Source organism: Poecilia formosa, unplaced genomic scaffold (assembly GCF_000485575.1).
Source record: "Poecilia formosa unplaced genomic scaffold, Poecilia_formosa-5.1.2 Scaffold4, whole genome shotgun sequence".
NCBI lineage: Eukaryota > Metazoa > Chordata > Actinopteri > Cyprinodontiformes > Poeciliidae > Poecilia > Poecilia formosa.
In genome coordinates, this window is record NW_006799943.1 from 1817002 (window position 1) to 1832804 (window position 15803).

Below are 15803 nucleotides of genomic sequence, written 5' to 3' on the forward strand. Positions count from 1 at the left end.
ACCAGCCGGCCGCTTCGTCTACCGCGACGACGACGACGTCTCCTCCGTGAAAGAAGTACAGGAACCCGGAACAAGTGGCTTGGAATCTCCGACAGAAACAGGGGCAAAGATTGGTTGACCGCAACATCGAATAACTCCATATCCTGGACCAAAGGTTGGAGGTCTAGTAGTGTGTTGCGATCATACACCAGCAGAGACTCAGTTCCGTAGATGACACAGGTCAAAAACTGTATAAACATCAGCAAACGTAAGAATGACAGACGAGCAGCCACACACACCGGCGCCATCTTGGATCATCTGCCGGGATGATCCAAGATGGCGCCATCATTCATTCATACCTACCTACCTACCTACCTGCCTACCTGCCTACCTACCTACCTACCTACCTACCTACCTAACATGTCTGTTTTAATTCAGTCCTTCTGTGCATGGAACTTCCACATTAGTATGTCTGTGTTATTGATTCACAGTTATGTGCTATAAGCTATATCATCTGGTTACTTTTCTGAGGGAACAGAAGAAGAACATGGCTGAAATTTTGGTGCATTCACCAAAATTTGGTGAATGCACCTTGTCATTACAAGGAGAACCATCAGCAACATAGACAACAACTCCTGGATGGATCTCCTTCAGGAGGAAGCACCTACCAGCACTGAGATAGTAGAGCTCCATGGAGAAGAGTTGAGGCAAACAAAAGAAGAAAAATGAATGCTGTTGTGCTCTCAATGAACAATGTCTTTTTTATGCCCACTCCACACATTATTGTACATACTGTAGTTTGTATGGCATTAAGGTCCTAATATAATGTTTAACCTCTCCATAGGCTGCCACTTTATTATGGTTGAGGGGTTTGAGTGTCCCAGTGATCCTAGAACCTGTCTGGGGCTCCGTGCCCCTAGTAGGTCACCCAAGGCAGACAGGTCCTAGGTGAGGAACCAAACAAAGCAAAGCCCAAAGGCCCCTTATGATGACTGAGACTAGGCCTGTCACAATAACAAATTTTGCCGAGCGATTAATTGTCTAAAAAATTATCGTGATAAATGATAATATTGTTTCAAGACCTTTTGACACTGATTTAATGGAAATGACTAACAATGCATGTGATTTCCTGCCATAGATAGATGCACTTTATTTTCAAAAGAACACATAACACTGGAACTAATAAACTAAATAAAACAACCAAAAACAAAATGGATTCTCAGTCTCCATTAACAAAAAAACGTACCTGAATAAAAACTAAACAACATAAAGCCAAAGTAGAAATAAATACTGCATTCAACCAAAAGAGTCCAGATTATGAAATGTGTACACTATATTGCCCTTCAGTAATCAGTAGATTTAAATAGAGAAGACGGGTACATCCGACCACCTAATGCAGTAGTTGACACTACACGATTTTTTTTGGCTCCTATTTTCCCCTTATGACAATCTTAGAACTTGGCCGCTGGTGATTTCGTAACCGATCATCCTGCAGTGTGTGGTGTGGCAGCTCCGATCTAAATCAGAGATTTCCCCCGACTGGAAGCGTCAATGCAGCCCGTTGAATGTGACAGGTAGCCAATCAGAGAGCGCGGATTCTCCTCCTGCTTTCTGAGGGGAAATTACAGAGACGAATCCCAAACAGCTGACACGGCGCAACCCGAAGTCCAGCGGACATTGGAGATGATATGTGGAAACAACATTAATGTTTATTCAACATTTCGTGCAAAGAATATAGAAATGACAAAGGGAGGAGTTGGAGCCAAATTGCTACCGCAGTTGATAAACCCGGTAGGTTTTCAGCTGTTCTTCGTTAACGTGACATAAATAGGTTATAATGATTTTCATTCAGTCAGGACTTTACGCTGACTCTAGCCACATGCATCACAGGTAGATTCTAGTAAAGCATTGATTAATGCCTGGTTTTAAAATTAGTTAACTGGATTTGTAGCCATTATTTTGTGCCCATGTGGCTGGACACCACACGGCACGATCGAACCCGATTGAACCGTTATACCGAGGATTTCTGTCAGGTTTTGAAAATGGGCCGACATTCCGCCAACAACTCATGTAGTGTACGGTGGAAATTACACTAAGGAAGAGCACTGGAGTTGAGCCTTTTTTCATTCAGTGTCATCAACAGAAAGAAAGACAGGAGGGGACGATAAAGCCTATAATTAAACTGAGGTCGATAGGTTTAATTTATCGTGCGATTAATTGATTTACCGTTTATCGCGACAGGCCTAACTGAGACTACTGAATTTAGTGTTCCCACACCCGGACACGAGTACGATAATTAAGGGTAGGAATGTAGATTGACCGGTAAACCAAGAGCTTCGCTTTTTGACTCAGCTCTCACTTCACCAGGACAGACGATACAGTGCCCGTTTCACTGCTGCCTGACCACCAATAGCTAGCCAGTGTACTCCACCTAAAGGCCTACCTCCATGGTGGGGCCCCAGTGACCTGCGTGTAACCAGCGCAAAATAATCAACCCATGTTTTATTTTGGCGGGTCAAACTGACAGCATACTTTAAGTTCTGGGTCAGAGGTGGACTTGGATCTCCCTAATTAGTCCTGGAGTTGTTACTCCTGTTATTCCATCATGGATATTTGGACAGGCTGAAGTTGATTTAAATTTACTGGAAAGAGGGAGACGGTTAGAAAAGAAGATAGAAAGAGAATATTCAGAGTATATACAGATATATAAAGATAATTCTAAAATGTAAATGATAAATTAGGTATTTCATTTGTAATTCCAGATTTAAGTACTGTGAGAAATAAAAGAATAACAGATAAATTGACAGTGTATGCAGGTGAATTAATGGCAATTCAAATGTCTTTAGAATGGGTTGAGGAAGTGACAGACAGAGGTTTTGATTTGTTTAGATTCAAGTAGTGCATTAATTAGTATTCAAGAGGTAAATTCAGAATCAAGCCAAGATATCATATTGGATATAATTCTCTCAATTTTCAGGATTAAAAATGATGGTTCTCGTGTTAAACTAGTTTGGATTCCTGCCCACATTGGTGTGATGGGAAATGAGTTGGCTGATAGTTTTGCTAAGAGTGCTGCAAAAAAAGAGTACTGTTGATTTTAACATTAAAATAAGTAAATATGAGATAAAGAATATTATAAAAATGTATATAAAGAAGAAATGGAGATAACAGTGGGATAATGAAGGCAATGCAAGGTTTTGTTAAAAAAGAAGATATATCCAGAATAAGGTTTGGACATATAGGATTAAATAGTACCCTTAAAATAATTAATAAGCATAATACCGGTTGTTGTGGAAAATTAGAAACGGTACTAGAACTCGGATCTCCTCCATTGCTGTTGCTGCTGTCGCGGTGGCTAGCTGCTTGTACTTGGCTGTTTCCAAAATTGTTGAAGAATACTGCTGGATCGAGCCAAATTAGCACAGCTGAAGGATTATATTGTGTGTTTTCTGGCAACCACTCGACGGTCAGGTTTTTTTCCTCTCCCTGTTCAACCCAGGATGGCGAGCTACTGGATCACCGCAGCTTTGCGCTAGAACCTTTTTTGAACCAAACTATCCTTTTATTGACCTATTGCCTTGGATCATTGGACAAAAAACATTTGAATTATTGACTGAAGGACCATTAATCATCCTGTATACAAAAGAACGGACTTAGAATAAAAAAAAAACAACCTCTTGGCTGTCATCAGGGTTTTTTTTGTTGTTGTTTTTCTATTATGTTTATTGCTTATACTCATACGAAAATATTATTATTGAATACCTTACTAAATATATGCAACTATATGAATTTGAATACAATAACTTAAACTTACTTCCTGTCTGATGGTGTTTTATTCACAGACACAGCCTCCGCAGCCGAACCATTCTGGCTGCCTATTACCATATTTAGCTGTAGTCAGGCGCCTAGCCTCATCTATGGTCATGAGCTTTGGGTCATGAACAAAAAAACGAGGTCACTGATACAAGCTGCTGAAATTAGTTTTCTCTGCAGGGTGTCTACGCTCTCCCTTAGAGAGGGAGGGACTCAGAATAAAGTAGCTGCTCCTTCACATCTAGAAGAGGCAGTTGAGGTGGCTTGGTCATCTGGTCAGGATGCCTCCTGGGCGCTTCCCTGGTGAGGTGTTCTGGGCACATCCCACCGGGAGGAGGCCCTGGGGAAGACCCAGGAAACACTGGAGGAACTATGTTTCTTGGCTGGCCTGAGAACACCTTGGGATTCCCCCAGAAGAACTGGAACAAGTGGATGTGGAGAGGGAAGTCTGGGCCTCTCTGCTTGGGCTGTTATCCCCATGACCCGACCCCGGATAACCGGATGAATGGATAGATATATGTTTCACTGAGACTTGACATTGTAGATTACCAATGAAGGCACGATAGGACAGATTACAAGAAACTGTCCTATCGAAAATCTCCTTGAAGCTGCAGCATGTAACTTTAAAAAAAGTTTTATCATATGTATATTAAAACTTTCATTGTCCTAACATTAGATAATCTGTGAAAAAAAATTAGTTCCTCTGCCTCCTGCTCAGTCAGAAATATCCAATCAGAGCCAGCACAAAATAATTAGCCATGCTTACAATCATTTTTGATTTATTAACTTAAGATTGTTTATTTTAATGAATCCTGCATTTGAGTTTGAATGAATGTTTCAAATTTTCTTGGCAATATTTGACATAGGCAGTGTTGTGAGATTAACTTGACTTTATGTATAATTTTAGGCTGTTATTGTATTACTGATTGCAGGTTTTTCAATCAATCAATCAATCAATCAAATTTTATTTGTATAGGACATTTCAGCAGCAAGGCATTTCAAAGTGATTTACATAACATAAAAACAGCATGTGACATTGAATAAACAGTGAGAAAGAGAAAGAGATTTTGAAAAAAAAAAATCAATTGTCCATTTGACTGAATACTTGCTGCATTGTGTCTATAAGTAATTTACATGTCTTTTATCTAAATTAGAGGTTTTTATGGTTCCATTTTGTCAATGACGTAGTAGCATTTATACCTAGAGAGAAAAATTTACAGCCAATTCATGTGATTGGTATCAGTGATTGGCAGTGATTGCCCCTCGTGTGATCTGTACCAGAATCGGCAAGAGAAAACCTAATCAGAGCATCCAGACTGAAGGATAGCTTTAGTAAAAGGAGAAATATATGGTGAATTAGTACTGCTGGAAAATATGTATGTCTATGTTGAAGACTGAGTAAGAATTTTTGCCTTCCTAATCGGTAAAATTGTTGAAATGGACTGTAAAAATATAATTGGAGGGGATTTTAATTATTGTTCCCCTTCTTTAGATAGATATCCCCTTCATAAAGATCAATCGAAATCTGGCATAGCATTACAAAATTTTCTTGAGACGTTTAATCTATTAGATGCGGGGGGTTTTATGAGCCCACATAAAAAAATACTGTATAATCATGGGAAGAAAATGGCAAACTGTATGTGTTGAGGTTAGTTTGATAAATGAGTGGAAATTACAGCCTAATCCAAAATTATGTTTCTTGGAACTTATCCCTGAATCAATAAGATCACATAAGGACACTGTACATTTTTTGCTTATGTTGGGTTAAAAGGCTGTTCTGACCAAATGGGTGGGAGATGAGCCTCCTTCAATACATTATGTGGGAATATTTGATGATGGACTAAATTTCTCTTGAAAGTCTAAGATGCAACATTAAACATCAGCAGGACCTTTTTACAGTAAAGTTTGGTAGAGTGCTAGAGTACCCAAGGACTAATAATAATAATTATTATAATAAGGACACTGCTGTGGATATACTCTGGATTCGCGACATGCCTTGAATAATTTGTATATGCACTGTACTGGACTGTTATAACATTAGAAATGTTATAACAGCCTAATCCAATACTATGTTTCTCAAATGTTATTTAAAATTCAATAAATAGAATGTTAAAAATATATAGTTTTTGGCTCCTTGCATTAGTTTCTAAGCAGATATCAAAATTTAAACTCTGGTTGTTCTTTGTAGAGCCAGATCCAAGAGTTAGTAACTGGTTTCTTACTTTGATTCTGATGGTCCGGGTTCATTACTGAAGACTGGAGGAGGATCTTTGGACCGATCACTCCTGATAGATGGACACATGGATCCTGGAGGTTCTGCAATCCATCTGTAGTTTGAAACGCAAACATCTTGTTATTTGGATCATATCAATCAATGTGAAACACTGATGAGAACCCTTGAAGAATCTCTAAAAACAAACTGCTGCAGAGAAGCAGAAGGTTTACAACCCCAGAGTGAAACATTCAGATTGATCTTTTGATCAAACTAAACATTGTATTTATAACTGGTTATACTGGTCCTTTATAAATAAAACTGGCATTTATGAACAGATCAGACTTTAAGAGCAGTAAAATTAAAGGCTCACATTCAACCTATGGCCATCATACAATGCCGTATTAGGGCCATTGTATGAAAAGAGTACTTCTGTGAAAAAAATAAAAACTTTCAACTTTTGAAACTCAGAAATGTTCATGTTTTTTGTGGATTTTTTTTTAAATTAATAAATTTTTGGAGTTTGTTCTAGAAATGTTTTTGACTTTTGGAGTTCAGAAATTATCTGGGTTTTTTTTGTTGTTGTTGTTTTCAAATTTTCAAATTAAATGTATTCTAAAAAATTAAGTGCAAATGAAAACACAGCCTTATAATCAGAAAATAATTTGAAAACTGCTTCAACAGCAACAACCAGAAGCTACCCTCCTTAACTGTGTCAAATAAACAACTGTCACAACAGTTTATTTTTGACAAACTACTCTCCTTTTTCATTTGCCTCCTAAAGAGGCACTCAGGCCTTTTGGATGCATCAGATCCATTCTTGGTGCAATGGGGAAAAGCTCGCTCTGAGAGCCTCCTGTAGCTCTGAGTGTTTCGGGTTTGGTATTTGTTGAAGCCATAATTGGAGAATCCTGATTTATAGGATTCAGGTTGTTAATGGGAAGAGGAATTTCAGCCCACAGCACTGCATGGACGTATTTTTGCACAATATACTTCTCCATTACCATCCGTTGTAGCCTAGTGTTTGGCTTGTTCTTTAGCTTATTAGAGCTCATTAAACAACTGATAGGTACATCATTGCCACCAAGTGGTGGGAACCTATATTGTAACTGAACGCCTGAATTCTGATGGTAATATCTCTGATTTCTGTAAGCTTTACTATACTGCGGCCCACAGGAGCTGGGATTCACTTGCAGACTTCTAGGTGGCTGTTGGATTTAGCAGTTAAAACTGTTCAAGTGTTTTATTTGATGAGCAACCAGTTAATATCAGATCTATTATATCGCTGCAGAGTCCCATGAATCAGGTAGAAACAGCTTTCTTACCTAATGTCAGAGGTTCCAGGTTCATTACTGAAGACTGGAGGAGGATCTTTGGACCGGTCACTTCTTGTAGAGGGACAGATGGATCCAGGAAGCTCTGCTTCCTGGATGGAAGCTCTGCTGTCCATCTGTCCTCTGAAACACAAATATAGTGCTATTCAGATCATCACATGGGTCAAAACACCAACACTAACCTCGTAATGTTTGTTAACCTCAGTTTTGTTTCTTTTACCTGAACTCACTTAGAGAACCAAATGCTTCAATTTTTCTTCCTGTTGAGAATGTTTCTGATTTAGTGACTCATCTAGCTTCACAGTCCAGATGAAGTTTGCAAATTATTATTATTATTGTTGTTGTTGTTATTAACAACAATCACATGAGCCTGTTGCAGGCCTGGCAGCATGGGTGGCCACAGAGTCAGTCATCCCCCCTGGACTGGAAGCTGTTTGTTGTTTTTGCCTTGAAGTGACCAACTCTCTGTTATTCCTATATCGATTTGATACAGTAGGGGCTTCCGCACTTATCATATTTGTGCCTTTTGTCACTTTTTCAGTAGATAAAACTGTTTAATCCGTTGTTAACACGTCATAACCTGTTTTTTGAGCCACCTATAAACGCAACATGAACGCTAAGAGGCTCGCGCTGTGGAGAGCTGCTGAGGCTGCTGCTATGCAGAGCTCCTCAGGTGTGTGTTTTAATCATGGCAGCAAACCAGCAAAACACAAAGAATTTTGCATTGTTTGCACAGTACATTCATTTGAGTAACTCTTTTGGAATAAAGTACTAGTAGTTTTACTGCACTGTACCTTTTTCTTTTACTTTAGTATTATTATTGCTATGTATTCATTTTGCCAAAGTAATTTTTTTCACAACAGTAACTAGTAAATTTCCTGAGTTTTTGTTTCATAAAGATGTAACGCATTGGTCTGTGTATTGAAGCTCATGCAATGCAATGCATCTGTGGGGTAATTTCATTTTGACTGAAAAAAACAACAACAAAAAAAACAAGGTTGGATCAGCAGATTAACTCCAAACAGGTTTGATTATTTTTAAGGTGATTAAGGTATTTATGCAATCACATAAAAGTAGCTGTACAAAGGTGAGCTGCATAATTGTGGAACATTTGAGAACATCACGAATGGAGGAATTCAGAGGGAGCGTATGTACAGAGACGATAATGATCTGCTGGTAAATATTGATGGTGGTTTATTAGCATTTATATATCCCAGATCGATCATCCTGGAGCTGTGAGCAAAACTTAGAGAAGGAACCGTGCGGTACCGGTGCCATTGAAGTCATCTTTCAATAGAGCTGCCAGCTTTGTGAATGAGTCGTTATGGACAAAAAGCCTCTCTATTCTGTAAATGTACAACTTATGCAAGATTTCTCTATTTAGAATAAATGTCCACATTCCCCTAGAGGACCCACTTACACTCTGTCTGCCTTTAAATCCTGGCTGAACGCTCTGCTGTTCAAACAAGCATTTGCACTCTGATCTCATTATTTTCTTGTTTCTATTTGGAAATTTTTCTTTAAAATTTATTATTTTAAATTTTTGTGAGGTGGCCTTATGTGCCCTAAAACACTTTTAAAAAATATATGTAATTATTATTACTATAAATATTTATAAAGATACAAGCAAGGACCATTGCCATGGTTACTGCTTTACATCATTGCAGACCTTTTGGTATTTATACTAATTTACACTAAGATGTATTTATGGGTGGTGACAGGCAAACCAGCAGCTGCTTTATTTCCCGCAAATTGGGATTTAAAGGAAAGGTGTGCAGGTATGTATGTACAGCTTTACACATCTGAATTTTTTTGTGTGCCGCACCTTTCTAAATTTGTCAGTACGCCAAGTTTTAGTTTGAAAACTGCTCACTCAATCATGCATTGCTCGCACATTCTCAATGCACAATAAAATCTATGCAGCACATAAAATAAAATCCAACATAAACTGGACATTGAGCTTAGACATCAGTTTTGACTATGGACCAGTAACCTATAATGATCTTATGAGAGCCCCACGGGCCAAAACTTACAAACTCTCTAACACATACTGCCAAACTATCAAACTCTCTCACATTCACTGTCAAACTATCTTACGTTCCCTATCAAACTATCTTACGTTCCCTATCAAACTATCTTACGTTCCCTATCAAACTATCTTACGTTCACTGTTAAACTCTCTTACGTTTACTATCAAACTATCTTACATTCACTATCAAACTATCTTACGTTTACTATCAAACTATCTTACATTCACTATCAAACTATCTTACGTTCACAATCAAACTCTTACGTTCACTGTCAAACTCTCTTACATTCACTGTCAAACTCTTACATTCACTGTCAAACTCTTACATTCACTGTCAAACTCTCTTACATTCACTGTCAAACTCTTACATTCACTGTCAAACTCTCTTACATTCCCTATCAAACTATCTTGCGTTCACTATCAAACTCTCTTATGTTCACTATCAAACTATCTTACATTCACCATCAAACTCTCTTACGTTCACTATAAAACTCTCTCACGTTCACAGACAAACTCTCTTATATGTATTAACGGAAGTTAACTTAAAATTTCAGTTTCTGATTGGACCCCAGGCAGTAGTAGGTGGGTTTTCACGGACAGAAAAATAGCTGAGCGGCAGCAACTCACAGAGACAACTAATATTTTAAATGACATTGTAAGCGCTCCCACAGTAATGTAAGCATTATCAGAAGTTATATACTGTTATATACTGCTGGCTCATGTGGCTCCTGTACTCATTGCCAGTATGTGAAAGCTGCACGAGAGGTGAGTTGCACTCTTCAGCACACCAAGTAGAAAAACGTTAGCAACAGATAAAACATCATTTTTATTAACTTGGATAAATAGAGTGTAATTAATATTGACTAGATATGTGCCTGGCACCAATTTTTGTACTTTTAATTTTATTATAAAACACTTCATGTGCTCAGTTAAAAAGCTAACATAACGCTCGCTCTGTTGTAGTGTGCTGATTGAAGCTGAGCCGTTGCACTGATTCAAACCCGATATGTTCTCATTCAGGTGCATCATTTATTATTGTATTCTTCATTGTATGATCTTTAAAACATGATTTTTACTGTAATTAGGACCAGTCTATGAAAGCTGCATGAGAGTATGCTGATTGAAGCTGAGCCGTTGCACTGATTCGAACCCGATATGTTCTCATTCAGGAAATAAACTGCAGATCACCCAGAAACTCCCTGTCTTCTTTAAAAAAAAAACAAAAAAACTACACAACGCAGAGTCGAGGGGTTACTTGGGCCGGCTTGGTACAGTGGAGTGAAGCAGAGCCCGGTTACACTTGCAGAATTAAACTATCTATGTGCAATATTGAAAATGCACCCTGGCATACTGTCATAGTATGCCAGGGTGAGATGAGAGCACAGACATAACAGTGCACAAAATGCTAGTCATATATATTAAATACAGGGAGGAAAATTATGTGAACTATAAAACTGTGTTTGGTGGCATTATCCAGCTGACAGCATGCACTGCTCAGGATATTGTGGAGGCAATAACTCAGTTTTATTTCAAATTGGACATGCAGAGAATGGTGATGCTGATGTCTGATGGTGCTTCAGTAATGTTTTCCCAGCATAGTTTCCCAGCTTTGTTAAAGTGCCAAATACCACACCTAACTGAACAACAGTTAGGTGTGACCCATACAGAGGACTTGGGCATTGATGATGCCTGGAAAGGTGTGCCTTTGATGAGAGATGTAGAAACTCTTCTTAGAACTGTGTATTCACTTTCTCTCAGTCAGCTGTGGAGAGGGGCAAAATGGAGGATCTAGCAAGGATTCTAGATGAAGATACACTGTCATTCAGGCCTCTGAATGAAGTGCGATTGCTGTCGCGGCACCAAGCTGTGAATGCTGTTCTGAGGAACACTGTGCTTGAAGAATATTGCAAAAGAGAATTCACTGATAACAAAGATCCAGTGGCAAAGTACTGCTACAAAAAGCTGAGTGATTCCAAGTTCAAGGTTACTCTCACTGCTCTGAGAGATGTTTTAGGTGAGCTGGCACAACTCTGCCTGTCATTTCAAAGACGCAACCTGACTGTGATGGAAGGACACTGCTTTGCAAGAGCAAAAATTTAGAAGCTGCATTCCCAATACTTGAAGGAAAAGTACATACAGTGAAGTGACTGTGTGAAAAAGCCAATGGGGACCTCATCAACTGATGGCAGAAATACTGGAGAGATTACTCTTTTTATTAGTAAGCTCTGTGATCACATGTATGCTCGTTTTCCAGATGATGAATTAAAGGAGTGGTCAGCATTTGACATGTAAGCATTGAGCTCAGACATCAATTTCAACTCTGGATCAGCAGACATTTCTACAGTGGGAAAGAAATATGAGGCCATTCTCCCCCGCCCACAGTCTATGGAGGCCATTAACAGTCAGTATGCTGAATTCAAATACATAATGACGCAAAAAACTTAAACAGGGGTCAGTCAGCACATTCTCAGATATGATGCTGCAGTACTTAAATGTGAGGAGCATAAGGAGATCTCGCAGCATGTGGATATTTGTGCAACATTTCAAGCATCCAATGCTCATTGTGAAAGAGGATTTAGTTTAATGAATCATATCAAAACAGCATCCAGAAATCATCTTGAAGTGGTACATTTGGACCAGCTGATCAATCAATCAATCAAATTTTATTTGTATAGCACATTTCAGCAGCAAGGCATTTCAAAGTGCTTTGCATAATTTTAAACAGTGAGAAAGAAAAATAAAAAGAAAGTAATAAAAAGATAAAAAGAAAAGATAAAATCATTCTGTTGGACTTCCTGTCCATTCAAGTTATATGATCTACACAGACCTTCCATTTCTTAACACGGGTATTAGCCAGGCCCCGCAGCCTAACTGGACAAGGTCTCCAGCCTTGCAGCACCAGGCTCCGTCCGCCTGTTTCGCGAAAATTTTGCGCTAGGACTTTCGCTGTCCTACGCGGATTTTGTGCATTAATTGGTTACCTGTCTAGAATTTACAGGGTTTTATATACGCGCAATGACCCCCAGTCACTCGCAAATACATTGAAGGCATCAATTGCCATAAGCAACTCTAAACAGGTGGGTTTTAAGTTGAGATTTAAAGGCACCCAGTGTTTCAGCTGTTTTACAGTTTTTTGGACGTTTGTTCCAAATCCGTGGCGCATAGAAACTGAATGCTGCTTCTCCTCGTTTGGTTCTGGTTCTGGGGATGCAAAGAAGACCAGAACCAGAAGATCTGAGGGGTCTAGACGGTTGGTACAGCAATAACAGATCTTTAATGTATTGTGGTGCTAAACCGTTCAGTGATTTATAAACTAACAACAGTATTTTAAAGTCTATTCTTTGAGCTACAGGAAGCCAGTGTAGGGACTTTAAAACTGGTGTTATGTGCTCAATCTTCCTGGTTTTAGTGAGAACAGCAGCAGCGTTCTGGATCAGCTGCAGCTGTTTGATTGATTTATTAGTCAGACCTGTGAAGACGCTGTTGCAGTAATCAATACGGCTAAAGATAAACACATGGATGAGTTTTTCTAGATCACGCTGAGACATTAGTCCTCTAATCCTGGAGATGTTCTTCAGGTGATAGAAGGCCGACTTTGTGACTGTCTTTATGTGGCTCTGAAGGTTCAGGTCAGAGTCCATCACTGCTCCCAGGTTTCGGGCCTGATCACTGGTTTTCAGTTGTAATAACTGAAGTTGCGCATTGACTGTAGTTCGCTCCTCTTTAGGTCCAAAGATAATAACTTCAGTTTTGTTTCTGTTCAGCTGATGCGCATAAAGTCAAAGCAAGAGCAAGATGGAGTCATTAACCTGGACAAAGTGTACAACCATTGGAGAAGTGAGAAACACAGACGTGAAAGAACTGTGTAATTAAATATTTTACAGACAAAGAGTTACAAGAATTTATACAGTATCACAAGCTAGCGCACACATTTCATTGTGCAGAACAGAAATGTTTTAATGTGAACAAAAAGTTATGTCTGAAAGGTGTAACATCTCATTTCTCACCATGGCCAAAGCAGGACACTTACATATAACATGCAATGCATCTCATGAACAGCAATGTTTTTGTTTTTTCATTTTAAGTGGGGCAAATAACTTATATTAAAAAGAAAACTCTGGGAAGTTGCTGCTGTAATCTGATTCTTTTAATAAGCCATGTAACTTGCTATGATCCCAGATTTATAACAGGTATAATACAGGTGTGGTTCTCCTCAGTGTACTCAGGGAGCTTGTATGTATGCCCAGACACATGAAAAATTAGAGGGAACATTGGTGTGGGGCACAGCTCTGTTCACCGCCTTGTCACAATAGTATTCAGGACAGCCACAGACCTAGAAGGCTATGTATCATAAAAGTTCTGCAACTCACCCTGAGAAACTTTCCATTGCTATTTTCAGGCTATTTTTGGTGGCCCGGTCTTAAACCATTTATCCATTATTATTTTTAAACACAATCCTTTGATAAGCAAACTTTAGCGTCACAATTTTGCTCACATCACAGCAAATAAACGGTTGTTTGCGTGCAGTACCTTGTGGAAGACCAGGGGGTTCACGTGGAACACAGTTCGAGAAAGAGTGTTCTAGAGCTGCTATAACCTGTTGATCTTTCTGTTTGGAAATGCTGAGGCTCAGTTGGAATGACTGGGTCATCAGCCTATCTCAGTGTTTCTCAACATCGGTCCTCACCGTCCCCCTGCCCTGCATGTTTTAGGTATTTCCCTTCTGCCACACACCTGAATTGTATCTCTGGGTGATTAACAGGCTTGTGCCAACTTTACATGATTTTGTAAATTATGATAATTTAACGCAAAGTTGGCATTTTTAATGGACTTTCAATGCAACCTTTAGAGCAACTTTGCATTACAAGTGTCATTATTTACCGAATTACACTTTCATGACAACAGTCATTCATAAAGACTTCTTTATGTTCATGACAGATGTCATGTTTATGACAGTGTCATGTCAGTCTTATGCACACCCCTTCAAATAAAGTGTTTCCACGTAAAATTAAGTTTTTTTTATTTGATAATCAGTTAATACAGTTAATACATGTATCAGATCTATTATATCTCTGTAGAGTTACACAAATCAGAAACTGGTTTCTTACCTAATGTCTGAGGTTCCAGGTTCATTTTTGAAGATTAGAGGAAAATCTTTGGACTGGTCACTCCTCATAGAGAGACAAATGGATCCTGGCGGTCCTGTGCTGTCCTCTTTAAGATCCTGCTTTTCCATCTTCTCAACTTCAGTCAGCTTGAGAGAGAAATCAGTAGCAGATCAGAGGAATTTGACTCCAATACAGTGAATTTTCTGGGAACAAATCACCTCTTTAAGGCAAATGCATTTTGTCTTAAATAAATATGGAAATTTGACATCAAACATTTTGCTCTGTCAGTCAGAAATGGGATATCTGCCAAAAACAAGACGAGATGAAAGCTGCAAGTGGCGTCACACGGCCCTTGCAGCTCAGCGCCGCTCCGGCCTCTTGGCGACCAAGGGAGCTCTGTCGACGCCACCCGTCAGCCACTGCAGACTCTATCGCGCAGCTCCCATACCCGTCCGTCAGGCGATATGCACAGATTCGTTCAGCAGTGCTACCTGACAACACACAAAAAATCTGGTGCAGATAGGCTGATGCAGGGAGGAGATATATTAATGTATTCACCTAGGGGGCACAATTAAGTCAATTTACAATGTAATGCTAATGTGCTCTTTAGAGATTCACAAGAGTCATTCATAAGAAGTTTGGTGCAAATCAGATGATGCATATGTGATTTAGAGACGACCCTATGCAAATGTCGAGGGATTAAAATTTGCCATTCGGCCACACCCACATGGTTCAGCCAGCAGCCAGCATTGACAGAGTTCATCATCATGTCATTTTGTCAGTTGGCACAGGATTTACTCATATGAACATAGAGTAAAAGTAATACATCCAGTAGAAAAAACAGGTGACTTCCTGTTGGAATGAGGTGGGGCTAAGGTGATGTCATCATTGACCATGTAAATGTGATGAGGGCTGGTCTGTAATAAGACAAAGAAAGTCTGATGAAGCTGTGACCTTGCACGTGGAAGTTATTAAACCTTGATGTTTCATGGCAAATAGTCAAAGTTTGACGCTTAGCCACACCCACATGCTTTGGTGTATGAAAAATCTTATAACTTTAGACCTTCAATGCGTCAAGAGTGTGCTGAGTGATTCTGAAGTCTGTATATCAAAAGCTGTAGAGTTTGATCAGATACGATATAAAAAAGAGAAAATTGTGGCTTTGATTCAAAATGGTCGAATACCTGTTGGGTTTGGACCATGGCTCCAAGAGACATTTTTGTAGGTCTTGACATGATACACATGTGCACCCACCTGCTGCATCTGGTCAGGGTTGGAATGGCAAGTAGGTGAACTTTGACCCTTCAGCATGCACAAAAACTCACCGT

General features: G+C 39.2%; 1 protein-coding gene across 2 annotated transcripts in view; it reads right to left on the reverse strand.

Annotated features, from left to right (window-relative positions):
* Window positions 1-14703, reverse strand: part of LOC103143096 (NACHT, LRR and PYD domains-containing protein 3-like) — a 49398-nt gene extending 34695 nt beyond the window's left edge. For both annotated transcript variants that reach the window (XM_016675125.1, XM_016675124.1), the window contains exons 1-3: window positions 14476-14703; window positions 7330-7461; window positions 6015-6119 (exon numbers count right to left, since the gene is read on the reverse strand). In XM_016675125.1, the coding sequence (XP_016530611.1) occupies window positions 6015-6119; window positions 7330-7461; window positions 14476-14603 (365 nt within the window). In that variant the 5' untranslated portion in view covers window positions 14604-14703. The remainder of the gene's footprint in view (window positions 1-6014; window positions 6120-7329; window positions 7462-14475) is intronic.
* Window positions 14704-15803: the final 1100 nt, after the last annotated feature.